Consider the following 23,205-nt stretch of genomic DNA (forward strand, 5'->3'; position numbering starts at 1 on the left):
TGGTGGTGATGAGCCAGCTGCTGCAGCTCCATCCTGGCCTTCGTTCCTCATCACCTGAGCAACAGTGTGAAGGTTTGATACAACCCAGTCACAGGGTACAGAGAGGTGCTCTCAGGAGATGGAGTAGGTGAATACATGAGACTTTGAGCAACCTAATCTGGTAGAAGGTGTCCCTGCCCATGGCAGGGCGGTTGGAACTAGATCTTTAAGCTCCCTTCCAACTCAAACCATTCTATGATTTTATGATAACCCTTGCTGCCTGGTGCTCTGGAGGGAAAGGAGACTTCCAGCCATGCAAACAGCTCTCTGCATGAGTCTTGCACAGACTGCCACAATGACCTATTTCTGCATCTGCGGGATGTCCCTCTCCTCAACCCCCACAAAGGGTTTTGTAAGGACTGACCATTTTAAGCACGTGTCAGTGAAATCCAGCTCCCAGCCCGGTTGTCTCATACCACATTTGCAATGCCTCAGACTTCAGAGCTTTTCCAAACCCCTCAGGGCTGTAAGGCTAATTTGGGCCAGCATCTGGAGTTTCACAAGGCACAGACGAGATAGTGCTCTATTCATTCTCTTCTCTTTCTTATAACCACAGGTACCTGGCACTGCTCAAGAAAAGACATGTGGGAAGTGCTCCGGGAAGAATCCAGGGCCACTGGGCAAGGCTGGACCTTCCCTTGTACTGCTCTGACATGCAGCAGAGTCAAAAAAGACCCTGCCACCACAGGGGCAAGATGGTCCATTTGCAGCAGGGAGAGCAATCGCTGCTCCTTGCTCCCAGCTGGGCCCCTGAATCTTGATGCAGAAGGGTCCCTGGGCTGGCATGGGCAGGACTTGGTGGCAGCCATTAGTGTCAGGACAAAGGAGACACCAGTGAGGGCTGCTGAGGCTGTGAAGGGTCTGCAGCTAAACAAAACTACCACTTGTCTGAAACTTCCCCCAAAAATTGTCAAACTTGTTCTAGCTCAGTAACTAGCTGGAAAGTAAAAAGGACTGATAAAATAATACTCTTGCAGGAGGACAGAGAGGGGACAGTTTAACTAGCAATGCTTCATCCAGCATGGCCAGATGCTCCGCATCCTGAATGCTGATGCTGACACCCCATAACACTCACCATGCACTCCTCTGCCTGGGAATATTCACACCAAAAGCCTCCCATAGGAAATCTGAACCTCCTGTGCTCCCCTGACTCCCTGGGACCTGTGCAGTTCCCAGCACCCCTTCACCTCCCCGAAGACTTCATTACCCAAATTTCTACTGCCACGTATTTTAAACCCTCTGCAATTCTCTTACCAAGCCTCATAACACCAGCATCTTCTGAAGCCCTTGCTCCTTGAGTTACGTGACTCTGCACGAGACCATCAGTTTTCAAACAGCATCCGTCTCTCCAGTTTCAGAAGAATTCCCTAAAAAAAATCACAGACTGCCCAAAAGCTTTTAAAAGCCGACAGCAAAAGACCAGCACCCCAAAAGATCAGTTGCCCACTGGCCCCACTGTCACTCACAGGAAACAGCCAGCCCACCACACACCCTCTAATTAACACGTGAAAACACAGCAGCCAGGGCAGGAATGAGAGCAAATCCCTTCCAAGCAAAGGCTGCTGGAGTGAGGAGCTGTGTTGGATAATGAATCTAATTTAATATTTCTCCCCCCAAAAAGAAACCCAACTTCCACTTACTCTAGGGCAAACTCAAAAGGTTTTATTTTATTTTTTTTTTTAGCAAATTCTATCACATAAATGTTAACAAAAAACATCTGTACAATTGCCATGATACACTCAAAAGTGAAACAAATAAGATATAAATACAGATATGGATGTAACATGACGAAAGCAGAAAAAATAGAAAAAAATACATGCGCATGAACACGGTGCCAACAAAGTCATTTCTCATGGCTGGCATTTTTCAGAGCAGTTTTTACTTCCCACTTAAAACATTGTTAGCAACGTCCTGCTGTATACTACAAAGGTCTATTTTTCTGTCCCTTAATATGTAATATTATGCTTGATAAATAAAGGGGTGGGGAGAAAAGGTTTTGATGACAGAGATGCGAGTTACATTACTCATACAGGTTATCGGTAAGCTGGTAATAAGCAATAAAAAAGACAGTCTTGTATTGTATTGTAATCCAGGCAAGCACACATAGTGTACCTTAAGAAAGCCACATGCCTCGGTATTTCTGCACTACATGAGAACTACAGTACGTAGACCTGTGGGGCGGATGGATCTGGTATTTGCCCATGCCCACGGAGCACTGGTGCAGCCAATGGCAGAAAAAAACATCCACATCTGAGATTTCGGCAACTTTGCAGCCAGGAGCTGCTGTCTGCTGAGAGTCTTCTCCCATTCAGACTTTTAAAGCATGGTTGGCAAAAAAAAAAAATACAATTTTTTTTTTCTTTTCTTTCTTTTTTTTTAAGGTACGAAAAATTGAAGCCCTGTATACTGGGCAGCAAGGAAAAAAAAAGGCAGCTGCAGTAAGTGGCTACTGCCGGGAGAACATGAACACAAGCTTCACCGGTGCGGTGAGGCACTGCCAGCATGCAGATCTTTCTCTGCAAGCGTGCGTGGACACTGTGATCTGTAGCCAGAGAGACCTTTATGCTTGCTGAAAACAAAATGATTGTACAGCTTGTTGAAGTCAGAACACTGGAGATCAGAGAGGTGACATTCAGAGCTAGCCCTTTGAGTACTTCAAAGGAAACACACACACAAAATAAAAAGCAGGTCATGTTCAACATACTAAACAACCTTACTATGTACATTATACGCAATGGTTTATAAATATCTAAGCAGAATGCTCTCTACCGTGTACAGGTATAACATACTTCTAGAGTACTCAAGGGATGAACAGTCCTCGACTGACTCACGTAACGAAATTAAGTAGCACGTTCATGAGCATCTGTTGACAAACAGAACAGAATCTGATTCAGAAAGTAAGGCCTGGTTCTACCGTTTGCAGCCCCGAGTGTGCCAATAACACTGGAAAACAGAGGCTCGTTGACGGAGCCACAGCAGGTCGCACGTGTCTTCTCAAGGGCGAGCTGGTGACTCCTACCGTGGTGCCAGCACCCGTGCCAGGGTCAGTTCAGGACGTTACAGTGCGTTCACTCTCAGTGCATACTAACAGGATTTTATAAAACATACAAAATCATTTGAGAAGGAAATCAGTTCCTGGAGATTTGCTACAGTGTGCCACTCAAAAAAACCCAAAAACATAAACAAACAAACAGCAAATAGTGATGGACCAAGCTCCACCACAGCTGGGAGGGACTAACTGCCATCTGGTCAGCTATGCTGACCCTTTGAAGCCCAGAGCTGGAACAGAAGATGCTGAACTAAGATGGGGAGCAAGAGAGGCATAAATACTAAGCAGTTAGAGTACAAATTAAAAAAAAAAAACAACAACAAAAACAAAACCTAAACAAAACCACAACCAACAAAAAAACAAGCCCACTACTAAAAATTCAAACAAGACAGCTAACTGCTGCCAACAAGTCAGTTGAATATTTCCTCAAAAGGGAAAATAAATTCGTTAAACTAAAATAATTTGAATCATTCAAAAATTAAAAAAGAATATTCTAACAAGCATACTGAAAGATGTTGAAAAGGAATGGTCCACGGAAAGGGAGACACCAACCATGGAGCAGCCAATCCTCCCTCTAGTGAGGATGGCTTTTCTGAGCCTGTGGAAAGACCTTGGGGGAATCCCACCCACCAGGATCACATGGTTTCTCCTGTCATGGCATTGCTCATTGGGAAAGACAAGGGAACTAGCTCTGCAGCCAGCAAAAGCCTGGACGTATCCTGACAAACTCAAGAGCGGGTCATCTCCCCCACTCTCAAGGTAGCAAGGGAAGGGACCAACAAGCTTTGCAGCCCAATCCCACACAGTCCCCACCAGCCTCAACCCCTCCTGAGCCAGGCACTGGGAGAAGAGCTGGCACCAAGCATCACCTCCCAGCATAGACCCCCAGGGCCAGGGCTGAGACACACAGGGATGAACTGATGGAAAGGGAGGGCAGTGGGGCTTCACCCTCCTCGCTGCGGTACTGGAAACTCATGTTCTCAGTACGCTACCAAGGTGTCTCTTCAGCTCCCCAAAAGGGAAACGGAGGGGACTGGAGAGAGACCAAGGCACCGAGAGCAGCCAGGGAGCACACATCCATCACCATAGCTGCAGTCGTAAGCTGTGGGTCCACCATCCTCTTGCATCACCAGCACTAGGGGCAAAAACCCAGTTCTGATCCATTGCAGGTTTGGGATGAGCATGCCTGGTCAGCCGGATCCAGCCCAGGGCCAAACACAGCGCTAGCATCCTCCTGCTTCCCCCGGTCAGAGGCAGAGGCTCTGTGAGGGAGCTCACCCTTCGCAAACAGAAGGGTGTCCCATTGGGGAAGGGTGGTGCCATGGGGTATTCGACCGCTGCTGGTTTGGCTCTGACTTGGTCTCTGCAGCCTGATGACACAAGGATTTGCCCTGCTGCAACCTCACCCAGAGCACCCTGCAGGGAGTAGCTCCCTGTGAGGGCCCTCTGCACCCCTCTGAAACATAAAGCACCCAGCAGGGCTGTGCATGGGGCGGGCCAGGAAGGAGGTTTCCAAAGGCAGCTAACAGCACTGCAGGCTTTTCAGGCACAGGAAGGGAGCAGTGGCAGGTGACCAGCACTGTCCCAGCTGGTTCAGCAGGTGCTTCCACAGGGTCTTGTTCAGTTTCAGATGCTCTTTCTGTCCTCTGGGATGAGCATTTTGCCCAAAGCACAAAGGAGCTGTGGGGACAAAGCCATTCACACCCAACACCAGTGGGTCAGGTCAGAGCAGCAGATCAGCCCTTTGACACTACAGACTTCAAGAAAAATGCAGCTAGTCTCACAAGGCAGCACTGAGACACAGCCCTGCCAGCTCCCACTGCCCACCACGGACACACTCAGAGCCTAATCCAACACCCACCCACCTAACTCCAGTGTCCCATTGCAGGCATCGCTCCCAGAATTGGGTCTCGGGTTCCCTTTGGGGAGTAACAAGTAACCTGAAGGGTCTTCTGAGCATAGGAAACAGCCAAATAGGTTGGGAGGGGAGAAATACTTACACACTCAATGAAATGAGCAAGAGCCCAGCTGTTTTGCACTGCACAGCTGACTGAAGAGCAGTTACAGAGAAACCAGCTCATCAGAGGTCTGTCAGAAGAACTATGTACAAAACCTCAGATTGAGAAAGAACCTATGTTTTCATTACTCACTTGATATCTCTTGGTATTAAAGCATCCAAGGCTGGAATCACAGCCACATCTGCACAGATCTCCCCACGGAGGGCCCTGCATGGTAGGCAAGCTGCAACAGGGAGTACAAAACAGGAGCACAAGACTTGTAAGAAGGAGAACCTAGCCAGAACGGCTGTGGCCGCGGGGAGAGAGCAGGTAACTAGCACACAGAAATCCAAATTGAGTATGAACAAAACCAACACGATTTGTTTGACCTTTATGTGTGTCCAGGGTTTGAGGCTCAGTTTTAGAACGCTTAACCTAAACATATTTCCGAGATTTCAGCAGGCTATACAAATATGTTTAAGTATGGCTTTCTGTTGTTCACTTTTAATGAAGACTGCAACACAGACCTTGCTTCCTTTACATTCAATACCAGTAAGATTCTACATAAAAGCATTTAAGGGACTAAAATACTGATTGCAATAAATATCTGCATGGCCTCCTTGAGCTGATGGAGCGCGCCAGTGAAGAGTAGCAGAAAGGTCTCTGAGAGGCACCGTTGATTGCTTCTAAGTCTACACATATGTCCACGTATCTCCATTAACTGTGCGTTGAAACATCTGAAGAGGAACTGCTGTTGCTGTTGGTGGTCTGGGCCCTCTTTATGTACAAGTTTAGTAGCTTCATCTGAAAGAAACAAACAAACATCAGAAGATGCCAGGAAAAACAGGTGCCCAAAAGTCGACTGCAAATCATAAACTTCGCGTTCTGCAGTGAAGAGTGAGCTGACACCAGGCTCTCTGGAGGAACAGGAGAAGCAAAGCTGAGCGCTATCTCAGAACAGAGGCAGGAGAGTATGCCTAGTCCCACTGAAGTTACAGACAGATTTAATGTGATTTAGAAAAACCTCTTGCATTTCACTTCAGCAGCCATCAGTTCACAGACCTGCAGCATGCTCAGGGGAAGCAGCATTCCCACAGGGGTCAGTGGGGCTGCAGGCACACTAGCGATCTGAGAGCCACAGTCCCTTCTAGGAAACACCCTGAACTCTCCGTGCTTTATAAAATGTTCATTTTCAATGACATTCAAATATCTTCACTAACTTGGTACATCTAGCGAAACTGCAGCTGTTATGACTATATACTTCCTTTTCATGGGTTTGTTTTGTTTTTCTGCCTTACCACCTTAGCTCTAGATCCTGCAATGACTCATGCACACGTTTTAACTTTAAACATGTAGGCAGTCTGCATAAACCCAGAAGAATTACTCACATGTTTATAGTTAGTTATGTGGTGGAATAAGTCCATGGCACCTAGGATACTGTGATAATAAAGTGTCTACAATGTTTTATAGGGGGATTTCCAAACTGCCCGAATATAATGAGGTAAACCTCAGCACCCATAGCTGTCTTTCCAGAGCAATTCAGAGGCACAAGTAATCTGTTTAAGGACAAGGCAACTCAATTCAGAAATAAAATCCAAGTGTCCTCAGTCTTGGGTTATTTTGGCGTACACCACACTTCCTACTCATGAAAGAAATTGTTGCTTCAAAATAACAGAATGAAGCCCTCTGAACAAAGCAGCTATTCACATGCAGAGATCTATTTCAGAAACAAAACTGAAGGATTCATCTTAAAATTGCAGGAGAAGAAATCTTGTGACACCTTCCTGAGCAGCACTGAAAAGCAACCAAACACCACCTGCCTCAACATAAGATACCAGCTCCTGTCTGAAGGACAGAGCTGAATTAAGGACTTGATTTCCCTTGCAGCATCAGGTCAGAATTTGAGTTTTGTTGCTAACCTGACTTCAAGGCACAAATCCTTCAAAAGGTCACTGGAGCTTGCTGGTGTCCCAGGAGGAAAGGGACACATCTGCCATCCTGTTAAGAGTGAAGCTTTACTTGCGTTTCCACCAGCCCTAATCAGAACGTGCTGCTGAAAGGACCTGCTCTCCCATCCATCCCAGCCATGCATTCCCACCACTCTTTGCACTAGATTACCCGTGCAGCCTCACAGCAGACTGAAAGCTAATTAATTTCTATTGCAGATCTGTTTTTCAGCCAGAACAGTCAGCTGATCCAACCCGCTGCACAGTCACCCCTGGATGCCATGCCGAAGGGGCAGGGTAAACATGGCTGTAGTGGGAAGGACCCGCTCTGTGGCAGCTTGCAGTTACACAGGATCAAACGTGTCATGAAACCAATCCCTGAACCCCATCAAAACTTGCTCAGTGAGATTTCAAATGCTCACACTACTGAGCAAGTGCTGTGCTGCTCTAGTATTTTTCGGCAAGGTGAGATAGGATTTAACAGAGTACAGGGAACTCAATCCAGAGCTACTGTGAAGCTGTGGTCTTGCTGCTAGTAGTGTGAGCTCTTCAGCTGGCTGTTACCACAACACCAGAGACGCATTACTCTTGTACCTTGCTTCCTGTGAGTTGTGCGAGATGAGGTTTCAGTTCTTCTCCAATTACTGAATAAATTGCCACCAGGCAAAATACACTAGCTTTACGGACGCTGCTCTCCGTATTATCATAACCCTAGGAAACAAGAAAAAGAAAAGGTCTGAAGTCAAACAGCACTGACCAACATCCTTCCATAGCAATATATAAAAGAGCTGATAAACGTTTTGCACATATGGCTGACCTAACAGATCAATAAAGTCCCTGCTTAACGTAACAGTTTGCAACCTGAATACTCAAGGAGCAAGAGAATACAATCACTCAGTACATCTTATTCGTTCCTTACATTGTTAGTTATTACTATCATATTGTAAGTTATTAGTATTTTGTTATTTTAGCATTAAGCAACAACATGCAGTTTCCCAACATGAGCTTAGGACTCTATAAAATACACATATTCCTGTGTTCAGTTGAGACGACCATATGCTATCCTGGATGGCCAGCACTTCTTGGAGGAGAGCCCTTGTGCTTCCAGCTTGCCTTCAGAAAAGTCTTTCCTGACCCAAATCTAACCCAAGAATAGCTCTATTCAGGCATTAGAAACTGCAAAAATCAGTCACCATGGATGTTTTCCAACTCTTTAAAAGCACTGGGCTTAAACACTGTGTATAACAGTGCTACATGCATATGCTAGTCCATCAGATGAAATCTGTAACCTGGAGCTTTTCCATTACTTATGAGGTAAGAAGTACCACCAAAAAGAACACTTTGAAAGATCTCTGTAGGTGTGCAGATCTCTGGCAGCTTCAGGAGAGCTCAAGCTAGCCACCAGGTCACTCAGCAGCTGGTGATACCAGTCCTGTACTCAGGCAGTGATTCATCACTAAGTAGCCATCCCATGAGAAACACAGACATCGCTTCAGCCTGCGGGATGCTGGCTCCTCCAGATGCAGGGTGACCTCTGCCGGGAACACCAGGAGGAGGGATGTAGCACAGCTGGGGCTGTTCTAGCTGCGGGACCAAAATACAGCCTGGGATTGCCAACTGTCATCCCAAAGAGTGCTGAACTAGAAAAGCAGGAGATCTAGGTGAGCTGGGAGAAATATCAAGCTATAGAGGACAGGTGGAAAAAAGGCCGAGACCAGGCCGACAGCAGAGGAACATACACAGAGACACAAGCCACTGCTGGGAGGACAGATGGGACACAGGGCACACTCTGTGGGTCCCAACAACTCTCTGTGGCTCCTGAACTCATCAGATGCCTTTGCTTGACCTCAAGTTTCCCTATGGGCCTGGCATTTTGCTTCTGTGTGCATCCCAAACTGCTCCCATGGGGGCCGGCAGATCTGTGCAGTGTTGAGGTCTGAGAGGGCTGCATCCCAGTGCGTGCTGGGCTGGTAGAGCCTGCCCCATATGTGCCAACAGAAGCATCGCCCCACCTCTCCATCTGCCAACTCGACTGCAAGGCAGTGGCTGCTGCTTCTCCTGGCATTTAATAACACAGCCCAACAGTTACTGCACTTGCTCAGGAGATCATACGGGCTCAAAGTTCTCTTCAGCCTGAGGGTATTGAGATTTAGCGCATGGGAGAGTGCCTTGTGGTCCAGCTCTATTCCCCCAGCTCCAAGGGAGCCAAGGCTCCACATCAGGACCAGGGCAAGCACCATGACTCTCCCCAGCGAAGCTCTATTCTTGCATGGGGATCCCCATCTGTTCAAGGGGGTCATGGGGATCCCACTCCAGGCTGTTGAGCTGCACACTTTTGCTCACACTGCTGCTGTCCAACACTTCGGGCCTCTTCATCACTCTGCCAGTACCCTTGGCATGGTAAACAAGCACACAGATGATTCCTTCATGCAGAGTTCTTTGGCCAGAAGGATCCCAAAATATTTCCCAAATGTGAGGTGTAGATTCCTTAGATTACTATGAGTTTCTAAGATAAGGAAATATCGCTGGCAGCTCCAAGACGAAAAATGGCAAACTAGGCTCCGAAACTAGATCCATTTTAAGACACGGAAGCAATTTAATAAAACAAATATAACTGTATTTTTAAAGGCATGCTGCTCCCAAACTTTTCCAGTGCACTGAAGCTCCACTGTTCAGATTGTTGCCTCCAACAAGTATGACTTTTTACAACAAAAGTTCAGATCAATACAGAATTGTCTGATTCCCAGAAGTTGAAATTTAAGAAAAGAATTGCAAAAGCTGACACTACAAAGTTGAGATGAATACTGGGATGCACAAGGGAAATTTCTGACTTTACTCTTTTCCTTTCAACTTTTTATGCTCACAATAAGGAGGCTTCTTTATCCCATTTCTCCACTGAAGTCTTACCCACCCAAACATGTCTCCTCTTTCACATTAACTGATTTGTTCCTGTCACAATCCCTCCCCAGTAAACACACGCACTCCCTCTCCTCTCTTGCTGCTACCTTCCCTTGTTTACTTCTTGCTTGCAGCCTCATCCCAGCCGCTGGCACTGCCAGCTGCTTCTGCTGGGGAATATAAGACAACACCGCTACAGTCGGCGCTGAAACCTAAATTCGCAAGGTAAGGCCAAGCACTGGCAAAAACACACCTCCCCACCCAGCCTGAGAAGGCTTTGAAAGAGGCTGAATGAAGTCAGGAAGTAGTTCAGTTCTGATTTTGGAAATGAAAGAGGAAAGGACGAGCCTGCCTGCTTGGACTCAAAATTCAAGTGCAAAGTACAACCAAAGCGCCGAACAGCTCGGCAGAATTAAAGCAGACTACAAGATGCATTACTCGGGAGGAACCGAGACAGCGTAAGATGTGGCTAACTCCTAATCTCAAATTTATTACATGGCTATTACTGGACTATTTAGGAGTCAGGCCAAGGCATCTAATTATGGAACATACACACAGAAATCTGAGTTTTCTTTTCCTTAACATTAAAAACATCAAAAGCTCAAATATAAAAACTTAGAAGGATTAAAACTTTAATTTACTAAAACCTGGCCCCAGAGGGTCCATCATTCTCTTACATCACAGACCTTACAAATTACTCAATCATGGTTTGTGCTCAGGAGCATGTGTGACATCTGTACCTGTAACAACCCAGGAATGATATCAGGAAGAAGCTGATGCAATGATTCCTTGGAAATCCTCTCAATGACTTTTGTCTGCATTTTGATGGCAGCTAAATTAATTGGATAATCTGCAGTCTGAATGATGGGGCAAAGTACTTTGATGCATTGCTCGGGGTGGATGGAACTCGCCAGGGTGGAAGCAGCTTCTTCAGCAGCTCTGACGACCTGGAATGAAAGCAGAGCAAAACCTTACGTTAATGAGGTCACACATCACAGCCAAAACCACCAGTGTGTACTAGGAATGACTGCCAGGAAACGCTTGGGGATGTTAATTAACAAATCCGCAGGAGGCTCTATTGAGAGATGGTTGACTCTGAGAATTCACATCCTTCACCTCCAGTAACATCTTCATTCCAGCCAGTGCTAAAGAAGTCCATCCTGCCTAATGTAACTGTCAAAGTTGTGGCTAGTTTGAAAAAGTCATCTGTCACCCAAGACAGATAGTCACCCTCATCCTAGGAGAAGCAAGAGGACGACATCTCTCCAGTCACTGTCCAAGAACCTAAATTCACCAGCTTAGACTTCACACAAAATTTATCTCCTTGAATATTATAATGAATGACACCGTCGCACATTTTAGTATGCATCTCACCTGCTGAGTGCTTGGGTGCCAAGCTGGGACAGCCATGCCTACACAGATGTGCCCTGCCATTTCCCAGCTAAACTATCCTGTAATCAAACCCAGGCTACAGACACAAACAGGCTTCAGGGTGTCCCTGACCAGGTAGCTGTGCCCTCAGCACATCTAACTCGTTAAGGCAGCACTTGGGATCACTATAAAACATGGGAGGCAGAACAAGTGGAAACAGTGGTAGCAACCACCTTTTGCAACTAGCCCACACTGTAAAGCAGTCACGCAAGGCAAGGGAGATCCCAAATTCAATTCCACTCTTAGCCTGAGGGAAGGCAAATCCACAACTTTCATACTCTTCCCCAGCGGGTAAGACAGCTAGCTGAAAAAGGAAAGACCCGATTCTGGTCTCACCTCCCATGAGAGTTTATTCATTTTACATTCTGCAGTAATTGGATAAAAAAAAAAACAGACAGGATGGGAAGGAAGGTTTTCTTTTTTCAAGTGTCTTTGCTAATTACCAGGCAACAAAGCAAAGCTTCCCTTGGTTGCACTCTTCCTGGCCACAAATCACACACTCTTTGCTCCCATGTTCTTGTTTTGGTACAAAAGATGGAGAAGGCTTTTGCTCATCTTTTCTCACTCCCTTCTTCTCAGGGCTTACTTTTAAGGGAGGGTAGATCCTGAGTGGACAGACTCAAATCCAACACCACAACTCTAGGAAGAAAGAATAATTCACAAGTCTTCATGCTTAGGATCTCCCAGCTAGACCCAGGCAGTCCCGAGCTCCAAGCCTAGTAGCACTAAGCCTTTGAAGGCATCCCCTCTTTCCTGACTGAGAGCAGCTCGGATGCCTAGCACCAGTTCTCTAGCTCCTGCTAAGCCGAACTACCTGGGATTATCTGAAGTCAATACTTTCAAACCAGCACTAGGAAATCAAATAAATCAAACCTAGACTGAAGCCATAGCTGCTGGATTCTCCTCACTCGCCCCTTCCACACACTGTCATGGTATCAAACTCTGGGATTTCTATTTTACTAAGGCAACCGATGGACAGACATAACTCTCTCAAAGCCTCAAAAGAAGGTAAGCTTTCATTATTTTTAAGTAACTACTGTGGATAACGCATGAAATAGGCATATTTGGAAGCTTACCTCAGTCCTTACTAGGACAAGAATGTCTCCCTGCCTGGACTATAAAACCTACAAAGGTTTAATTGATTTTAAGATAGCAGCAGTGAACAGTGACCAGAAGAGATCGCCTCCATCTACAAAGACCGCTTCACCCACAGTCTTAGCATCATGGCCACACCACTATTATTAATCTTCCAGTCATGCTGAAAGCTACCTCCCTGAAACAGAAATGGCCACAGGATACTTGTATACCCAGGAAATAACAAAACTCATCCACTTGGCTCTTGGCGTCCTCTACAGTAAACCCAACAGTGAAAGTGATCTCAGATACTTCACACAGTACAAATGTTGCATGCAGGCAAGGCACAGGCAGGATGGTGAAGCAGACCCGAGACCTTGACTGCTTCTGTATCAGTGCCCTATATACAGAACAAAAGCTGTCAAACTGCTTTATTTACTTCAGGCCTTTCTCAGCAATTAATCATAATATTAAAACATATTCCAAAAAGAATGTCAATCCACAATGTGGTCAGTATTCAAAAAATTTCATCCTCAAAGATCTGTGAATGAGTAACCAAACAGAAAAGCATGCTTGTTTTCCCGCTTCCAGCTATTCCTTTGTGAATTCCTCTTCCATTTCACACATGAGAAGCATGAAAGTTAATGTTTTTCCTCATAAGCCAGCACTAGCTTAGAAAGAAGCCCTATGTGATTTTGTTGAGAAAGGAGAGAAACACCTGAGTCCTTAAGGGAAACCTACTACCACGCTTTGATACCACAGCGTTGAACTACTGGAGTGAATGAAGTCAGGAGCTCCCAGGAGGTCTCCTTTAAAGGAATTCACTACTTGGAACCCCAGCTTTTGACATTGGTTTTCCAGTGCTGAAACATCGCTACCATCAAGCTTTCCACAAACAATGCAGCAGACTTAGAGAGAGCCCAGTTATCTTGCAATCAGTTGTAACAACACTCACAAGCAAGTCACTTTGGCTAAAAAAAACACCCCACCAACTATAACTATTTGGACACAGGCCACTTGGGATTTTGCTTTGCAACAATTCCAAATAGTGTTAGTAAATGTTTTCAGATGCCTTCAGAAAGAAAAGCTTGCATATATATCACAACTAACAACAACAACAAAAAAATTAAATTATTTTGGGTGGGTTTTTTTGTTTGGTTGTTTTTTTAACCTTAAATCCTCCTGGTATCCTACTTGATAAGAAAACGAAGGTATTTTAGTATGCACCTAGAGTCAGACTCTGATATCAAATACACTACTGTAAACTCCAAACAGTACTGGAGTAGGTAAAAATGTCAATGTGCAATTCTATCTGGGATTCAGCTCCACATCTTCCCTGCATACAGTTTACCATGCACATTAAGTTGCAGGTATAAGGCAAGTACACAAACCAAAATCTTTTTTAAAAGCCTGTTAATCAATTCCAAGCACAAGGGATTAAAACACAGCTGTAATTTTTCACTAAACAAACCAGGGCTCAAATAGCAACAAAAGTCATACATATTTTGCACGTCATAAGGTCAGCAAGAAGAGTCACAGAGGTGCAGGATCTATTTACACCCCTGCAAGTCTTCCTTTCAGCAAAGCTGCCCATTTCTAGCAAGGATCTGGCTGCATTTACACAGCAGTTGAGTATTTCACATCACTTCTCCCTGAAGTGCCTTCCCTCTGAATACAGAAGGACATATTACACGTGTCCAGTAGGCGTCCTGCTGATATTAGCTTGTAAATGTGACAACACCAGGGAGACTTCCAAGTCTTCCGAGAGCACATCTGGCAGACAGCATCTGCCTCTAAGCCACACTTCAGCAAACCCCTTAAGCGCGTGTTGAACTTTAATAACGTGCTGGTGTCTCACTGACGTCAATGGGATTTCAAGCGTGTGCTTACACGCTTGCTTGAATCAGAGCCTCTGCAGGTAGCTAGCTCCCAGCTCCCTTGGAAAGGGCTGGCAGGGCACAGGGTGTAGGAAGAGGCAGGGCAGTATCAGCTGAGAGTGAGGCCAAAGAGACAACCTCATCCCTGCCAGCATAGAAAGCTGAATGCCACCATTCTGCAATGCAAGTGCCAAAAAGTCTTTCCTTCTGGCTTTGGCAGAACAAAACATTCAGCCACTCAGACCAACTCCGCATCCCACAAGGGAAAGCACATCTCTGAACACTTACACAGCACTCTGACTCCTTCTCACCTGGTAACGCCAGAGAAAGCAGTAGCATTCCCATATAGAAGGAAGTGCATTATCAAAAGATACAAACTTCCAGGACATTTGGCAACAAGAACATGCAATTATAGCAGTTTAGCAAAGATATTTTGCTGCGAGGAACAACACTTGCGTCTTGCAAATTATATATTAACATACAATATCAAAAAAACAAGTATCTTTTTTAATCAGAACTTTAACCTGAGCAGCAGAGTGAAATAACCTTAAAAAGAGTGGGAGAAACGAGTAAAGAGCATTAAGCAACAGGTTGCCCTCCCATCTTCGGAGGCAAGATCAACATACACACCGGGAAGTGACAGGAATGGCTCATACTAACCACAGACACCACAAGAAGTAGTGGCTATGAAATGCATCCATTGGGTTTGAGAAAAAGAAATGGTGCTGTTTGCTACATGCTCAGACTGAGGAGCTCATTGTCACAAGAAGATTAAAAATTAGACAAGTTTACTGAAGAAAAAAAAAAACAAAGATCAAAATATACAGAGGGGCAGGCAGAACCATTATCATGGGAAGGCTTCAGACTGCTGGAAAGACGGAGAATATCCTCAGGGAAGCTTCATTGTATGCATGTTTCTTGCTAGCTACTGTCAGGTAGCGTATCAAGTAAACCAAACTTTTTGTCTGACCTAATGTAATTATTCTCAGTGATCTCAGAAATATGAAACAAAACTAGCAAAGTGATCAAATGACGATGGCAGCTGGAAGAAGCCAGTTCAAAAGGGTGGCTATGAAGCAATATGTGCAAGACTAGAGAGAGCCTGCAGAGTTTTTAATAAAACACAGACACTAAGCTGTGTGTAAGGTATGTCACAAACATGATTTTACCTTCCAGTAAAAGCTCAGAGCAAACCATGGCTTGAACTGGATAGTTTGATACCATTCAACACAGGGCAAGTAGCCCAGGAATGCAGATCTAAAAGATAGCACTTTGCCTTAAAGAAGCAGGTTTTTCTCCTTTTCAAATGCTTACCTTATGCTCTACACGCTAGAGACTAGATTCAGCCTGACTTCTGCTGGCGTAACATAAGCTGTGTTTGCTGGGTGGGTTCCTTGAAAGACATAGGTGGTGTATGAAGACCTTTCCAGTGAGTCTCCCAAAAAGAGAGAGATGGTTATACTTCCATCCAGTTTGCTTTAGGGAAGGGACCATCTTCACATGTATAAACCCTGAGAGGTGTAGCACACAGACAGGCTGTTCACCTCCAACAATGTCTTCCTTAATGCTATAAAGGAGTGAGCTTCATAGAAACAGGTTATACAGCCCCAGGAACATGCACGTGAAACACACTCCGATTTCAATGGGAGGGGATATGCTGATGTGCAGTATTAGGAACAGCGTGATCAAGACAGCAACCTGTCACAGATCCCTTTCTTTTAATAGAAAAAACACACTGGCATCATCGACCTTCTACAAAATTTGCTGGACATACTTCGGATGACAATTCCCACTGGTTTACCTGGTTGCACCGCAGCCATGGGATCCTGTTCGCTTAAGACAGCCAGAACCAAGACTATCTCTTCCGCAGAATTTCTTCTGCTCAGCTATTACTCAGTGTTTTACAGATGTTGCTTCTGCCTGACGGTTGCAGCAAGCAGCTTGTCTGTGGTAATCTGCTCTTGGTTAATATGCAGCAGCTTACTAAAGTGTTTTGAGAGTTTAATTTCTGCTTTGAAGTGACACAAACTACCAGCAAATAAAAAAAGAAAAATCTATGTCCTGACTCGCCTAAGACAGAACATGTCAGGTCTGCAGGCTACACAGGGCAGTGTCACATGCTGGGATCTCAGCAGAGCAGCACTGTACACCTAGCTGAGACCTCTATGTAGGATCATAAGCTGGAGTACTTTGCCACGATTGCTAGCTGCACCATCTCTGCAGAAAGTCATAGAGGATGAGGCAGGGTAGGTAAGACCCTGCTGAAAACTTAGAGGCTTTGTATGCTATTGTGAAACATGCAGAGCACCAGAGAAGTTTATTAAGCAGAAGAACAAGGTTTTGCTTTCAGGCTTACAACGCAAGCAGCTGGTTTTGAGCCAATTTTTGCCATCTAGAGGTGGTTACTTAAAGCCTGCATAATCTAAGCTGGAGGGGATGGAGGCTTACCAATACCTAGCCAGGCAAACTCCCATCCCTGAAGGCTTTACAGTCTGATCCAGACAGGAACAAACAATTAAGAACTTGGTTTCAAAGCAGGAAGTGGCTTCAACAATGAAGAGTGCTAAGTAGATGAAAAAACAATGTGACCTTTATAAGGAATTCAGAGAAGATGAAGTAGATTAGACTGCTTCTCCTGTGCACTAAGTATTTGAAATGTGTTGGGAATCAGAAAAAGCACATAAACATATACCAAAACCAACAGTCCATTCCAGCATGGACTACATATCAATTAACCTTAAAGACTGATCATTTAGTGCTTTTCTTCTTTAGTAAGCTGCATTTTTCAGAAACCTACACAGATCATGCCATCATCAGAGGACAGTTGCAAATCATCTTAAAAATGTCAGAGGCCAGCCTAAAAGCACCTCAGCAAGATAGTAACAATTATCAACAGTTAATGCATAGCTGTGAATTTCTTCTTTTTCATCCTTTTTTAGAGGGTTACAACAAAGAACATTACATCCCAATTAAGCTTGAAGACCTTCTGGATGATAAAAGACCTAAAATGGATATCTAAGACATGGCACAATATTCTTTCCTTACACATAGAAAACACTCATCAGCTAGGTCTACAGGCTTACTTGAAGAGAAAAAGAGTGGCAGAGACAGAAACAGGGAATTAGCTATCCTATGATTTTCACTTTGTAACCATTTCCCAAGATAATGAACTATTTCTGTTCTAATATACTTAATAATGAGGACTTATTCTCATTCTGCTGGTATGAATGAGAAGCAATGTCATATCAATGGTATTGGGTCAGCAGGCAGCATCTCTCCTTAGTTATGGGTGAGTAACTACACTGGAACAAATGAGTTAATATTAACTAACTGGTAACAGAAAGATGGTTCTCTTCCAAATAACTCCAAACAAAGAGTGATAAAAATCAACAAGATTTAATACCGTCCACAACTTCAATTACGTTCTAATGCTCCTAAAGTAAGTGAAAGGCATTTACATGTCAACCCCCATAAATATTTACAGTTACGACTGAGGCAGGCTTGACTCTTCACATCTCTCCATTAAATCAACAGCACTGAACAGACTGTTATTCTAAAAACAGTATAAAACCAGGCTGAAGTTAAAAATTGCAAACTAAACAGAGATTCCAACACAGAGTCTCCTAGTCTATAGCCTAAGGTTACATTAATTTTGAACTTCCACTGAGGTCTGTGCTTTGCCAATCTCCTACATTGCGCTCACAAGGTATGAATCAGCACTCAACTCCATGTACCAAGTTTCTCTCTCCTGTGTCCCTGGAAAAAGAAGTGGTGCTCTTAGCTGTGCTGCTCTGCTGATCCTAGACCTTGTCTTCAGCAACAGAAGGCAGAGAAGTTCTAGCCATGACTAGGATTCAACTGTCTAAAGACATCAGCTTGGACACAGCCAATCCAAGCATCTCAAGATACCCAAATATGCTAATGCTGCTTTGATACTTTGAATTATATAATCTGGACTAAAACTACAGATCCTTTTGTTTCAGACAATCTAACTAGTTATCAGCACTCAAATGGAGGAGGGAGTGGTACTTGGTGGGTAGTGAATATATTGGTTATAACTTGTTATTTGATCTCTCCTGGCCGTGCTGAACAGCAGCAATACTGGAATTCAGGAAGACAAATGAACCTCCTTCTTGATTTCCAAAAAACTGCCTCTTAATACGACGACTTCTTGGAGACAGTACCTGAGATTAAGGATTCTGTACCACGCTTCTCTTCAAACTCTTTCCTCTTTGCTTGGTCACTTTAGACTGGTTGTCCACAGACCATACATAACAGAAAATGGGAACAATAACTTGGGCAATTAGCAGTGCCCTGTGCTGAAGGGGAAAATCAGGTAAGAAAGATTGAAATAGATACAGCTTGCTCAGAACAGTCACCTTCTGCTGACTTTTGCAGCCTGTTGCATGCCAAAGGATCTCAAACTATAAAACCAGGATCACTCCTGTCTTCTACTACGAGGCAAAAGCAGCTCAGAAACATAATAAACCCTAGAGTGACATCTTATTGAGGTATCACTGGCATAAGAATTAACACTTTCCTAACCAAATTACAGAACAGCTTTCCTCAAAATAGTTTTTACAGTACAGAGGAAGATTTTGTTGTTTGTTGTTTTTTGGTGTTTTTTGTTTTGTTTTGTTTTGATGTTGGTGGGTGATGGGTCTTTTTTGTTTGTGTGTTTTTTGTTTTTTGTTTTTTGTTTTTTTTTTTAACATAGTCTAAGGACAGTACACCGCTCTGATTTAGTGAAAAACAAAACTGTAGAACAGACCGCTGAGATCTTCACTTCTTTAGCTATTGTTTGAAAGTGCCCTTCAATCACAAACTGGTGAATCTTCACTTGATCCCACTGAGAGGGAGATTAAGTGAAAGAGCAGCTCCTGCACCTCTCCTGGAGGGAGCAGTGCTGTGAAATCAGCAGTGAGAGCAAGCTGGAGAGCCATCACAGGATGGGAATTTGAGACCTTGTGGCCCAGGGCTATGATTTTGATGAATTAAGCCATGTCCCAATGCACTCCCAGTTAATTTTTCACAGACTTAACTGAATCAGCAAGCCTCAACTACAGGTAAAAATACCTAAAGCATATTCCCAGGTATATCTTTAGTCTAATTCAGGTAGGGACCCAAGTGCAGGCTGGGAAACCTTTAACTTCATGAATGCTGATATTCTCAAACTACTGACAGACAGACAACGCCTTTCACGGGCTGCATCGTGGTTCTGAGAGTCCCATTTACACAGGGATCAGAAAATACACGTACATGGAACGAAAAATCCAGCACCATGCCACCACTTAATACAGCTGTGTATACACAATTGTTCAGCACCAGACAGTAAAATAGGAATATACCTGCAGCATTCTGCAACAACAGCTGTCACTCAAAGGTCTCACTGCAGCAGTTGCAAATATGATCTTTTTTTAATTACGAAGAGGCTATGCAAAACCATGGTAAATCAAAGGCATGCTATGTACAGCACAGCAGCCACCTGCTGATAGCAATACAGCTCTGAATTATTCTTCTGAAAAGAAGTGCCAAAACTCACATCTCTTCATTCCTGGCTTGAGCTTTGGTGTCTCTGTAGAAAAGATGACTTCTTCTCTGCTTTTCCTCAGGAGAGACTTCATGCAAATCCTGAAGAACCTTTCCATACCACACGCATGAAGAACACAGTGTGGGGAGTACAGAGGCATAAAGTGTCACGTTTTCAACACTGTGCTTTATTTCTAAAACCCACCATTCCCATGAGGATAGCGAGTTCTAAGAGGCATTTAAAACAATGCCAGAGACAATCTGGAAAGGTCCTGCTAGAAACAGCAGTTTTGGAGTACTCTCAGAAAAAAAATACAAAGGGCACTGAGTCAAGGTGAGCTGAGAAGTATGCAACCAGGAAAACTTGCCAATAAAAGGCACTCCTTCAGAACACTATGTTTTGTCTGACTGCTTTATCAGGAAATCAATTTACAACTGCTTCTTATTACTCTGAACTGAAAATGACAGGAGTGCAAAGGCTCTAAATCAAGGAGAGGAAGGTAAGCAGAGTACGGCAGTCCTCATTCACTAAAGGACTAAACGTTTTCTACTCTTGTATTTTAGAGAAATCCTGCCTGTTAGTTTCTTTCTCTGAGGGTGTGTTTTATTTTGTTTTGCTGTTTTGATTTTTAAACAGTACAGTTTCTGCTACACTCAGCTAACATAACCTTGTACCAGTAAAGCAATGCTCTAGAGCAGTCTGATGTATACAAAGATCTTTTTCATGGCCAAAGCTCTCCAGATGTAAATGCTTAAAATTGCTTCTTTGGGACAAGCCTGTTGCAGAGAAGAATAAGTGTCTTAGACTTCAAAGCAAGGACTTTGGTAACAAAGTCATCACAGACATACAGAGAAATTAACCTAGCACTTTCCAAGGATTAGTTCAAACTTGCAACATGCACAAGGTAGATTAAAAGATACAGCTTGGAATTCATTCTACAAAGATTGACTTTAAATGCAATTTGAATTGAGCTACTTCAAATGTTCTCATCATGTCCCTTTATTTTTGTTTTACTCCAGAAGATACTTTGTTTTACATACGAGCTCTAATGCAAAAGGAAAATGCAATTCACCCTTCCCTTTGCCTCTTCCTCTGCCCTAGCTTCTTTTCAGCAGCACAGCCTCTTTGTCCATTTCCTCCTGTTACTCATCAGTTCCCAGTTCTCCAGCGTGGCCCAATTTCACCATTCAGTTTTCACACACAATTCTGCTTGAACACGGGCTTTGTATTCTCCAGGACATTTCCTATCCTTACCCATACAGACGGAGGGAGCACAGTGCCTGTGCAATGTGCTGTGCAAAATAATTAAACGTGCACTCTTCTACTACAGGGTCTTGGTTTCTCCCAGAATGAACAAGGAAATCCTGGGAAGTTGTTAAACAGTGGCCTACAATTCCAGATAGCTCCAAATCCACTTACACAGCTCTGTCAGACTCAACTTTTTTCCTCCCTGCTTCAGCACATAAAAATCCTCTCTCTTCATATTAGGGAGATTTAATATCAGTTTGTTCTACTGTCAAGATGGGACAATGTGTCTGCCAGCTAAATCTCACGGTTCCTACATTTCTTCAGAAGGTCCCTATTGCTTTCCCACTAGCAACACTAAAAGGCTCACTCACCTCTTTGTGGGAATCCTTATGTGCTTCCAGTGTTTTCATGATGGTCAACTCCGCATAGTTCTTAAATCTTGCTGGCTGGTTCCGCAAGATCTCTCTTAGGACTCGCAGCGCCAGAGCTCTTATTGAATGCTGTGTCAAGAGAAATCCACGTTAGAAAGTTGACTCTCAAAATTGCAGTTTGAAGTAAATTCTCATGACTCTCTATGCCACCAGAAATCTTGTATCACTCTACCAGCTCCAGTGGAGCAAGCAGTGGAATTAATGTAACTAAAACTCAGAATTGGTCTCCTTGCTTGCTTTTGCACAAAAATTCACATAAAATGACTGCTGTCACACATACAATAAAGAATGTGAATTACTCTACTTTGTTAAATTTCATACTGTTTTGGCAATGAAGTACAAATTTGTACCCAAAGCAGCACACCTGCATTACATGGATCTACAAAGAAGCTCAGATGATATTTGTTTTGCCCTTCCTCTTTTGCTTAGCTTTGCGGATATCAAACTGAGTTCCATCCATGCAATGCAGTTGTTTCCTCATGTTCTAATGCAGTAAAATCGACACACTTCCTGTAACTCTATGGAAATTACTTTCAAGAACAGTCAGTCGTTGTAGTCACTGACCTATGTGTTAATCCTTTATACCAAAAGATCATTAGCAGAAGGGATTTATAACACCTGCTTCAATTTCATAACTGTTATATTAAGTTTTTGGCTCGTGGCCACTCCAAATAGATGCTATCATTTCAGTAGAGAAATACTTACTGTACTCTATACTCAGCCTTTAAAACATGTCCTTTGCTATTCATCTGCAAAATTCATGTAGTACTCACAATTCACATATATTAGATAAAGCCCCCATATCTTCTGGTATGTGTGCAATGATGCTACGAGGATCCTACACACAGGACTAGAGCAGCTCATGCTTATACTACAAATGACCGAGAATGACAGCCACCTACACTGCTTCAGGATTAAAATTTCTGAAAGTGCATCACACGTTTTACAAAGAGCATAAGAAATACAACGGATTTTGAATCAGATGAAATGAAAAAGAAGAACTGTGAGTGCTTTGGAACTTTGAAGCCTAAATATTGTAACATTCAGATGGAGCTTGGCTCTGAAGTCAAAGTACAGCAGGGTGCTGAGCCTTTACCGAGTATCATTGTGCTGCAAGCTGAACAAATAGCCTCAAGTGGAAAAAGTCTAGCCTGTAAATTACCACTTTGATCAGCTATCAAATATAAAGCTGTGATAATAATGCAGCTTTTTTTTTAATACTTCAAAACAAGATCCCCTATAAAAGCAGTTTGTTCTTGATGACATTTTTGCAAGAGACAGAGACCCATCCCACAAGATCCAATAGCCTGGATGTTTAACACACAGAGAAAAAAAAAAGTCTAGGGTTCCTTTAGTCTTCTTTTTTTGGGGAATGAGTATGATATATTTAAGAGCTTTAACTTCATCCTAACTCGGAAGACAACAACTTTTGAAATCTTGATAGTTATTGTACAAGATTAGAGGATAATATGTTTTCTGATTCTAGTTCAATTTCATAGTTATTTGTTACTAACACTCCAGAGGGAGGGGGAAAAACTGGAACACTTCAGAGTAGCTTAAAATTAATCACTGAGCACACTGAAAACAAAAGCAGAGTCACCAACCTTCAAAAGAAAAACCAAGTAGTGCAGCATCACTGATGAGATGCCGTACAAATGCAGCAGGTTTCATTTAAACTAGTGTGG

The 23,205-nt window shown here is 43.6% G+C and overlaps 1 protein-coding gene across 10 annotated transcripts in view; it reads right to left on the bottom strand.

Annotated features, from left to right (window-relative positions):
- Positions 1 to 5,444: 5,444 nt before the first annotated feature.
- The window catches only part of CLASP1 (cytoplasmic linker associated protein 1), a 174,313-nt gene continuing 156,552 nt past the window's right edge, over positions 5,445 to 23,205 (bottom strand). For all 10 annotated transcript variants that reach the window (XM_086615269.1, XM_086615264.1, XM_086615265.1 and 7 more), the window contains 4 exons: positions 21,461 to 21,589; positions 10,670 to 10,876; positions 7,626 to 7,742; positions 5,445 to 5,889 (listed from right to left, as the gene is read on the bottom strand). In XM_086615269.1, the coding sequence (XP_086471395.1) occupies positions 5,803 to 5,889; positions 7,626 to 7,742; positions 10,670 to 10,876; positions 21,461 to 21,589 (540 nt within the window). In that variant the 3' untranslated portion in view covers positions 5,445 to 5,802. The remainder of the gene's footprint in view (positions 5,890 to 7,625; positions 7,743 to 10,669; positions 10,877 to 21,460; positions 21,590 to 23,205) is intronic.

The sequence above is a fragment of the Tauraco erythrolophus genome, chromosome 8 (genome assembly GCF_009769465.1).
Source record: "Tauraco erythrolophus isolate bTauEry1 chromosome 8, bTauEry1.pri, whole genome shotgun sequence".
NCBI classification, from domain to species: domain Eukaryota; kingdom Metazoa; phylum Chordata; class Aves; order Musophagiformes; family Musophagidae; genus Tauraco; species Tauraco erythrolophus.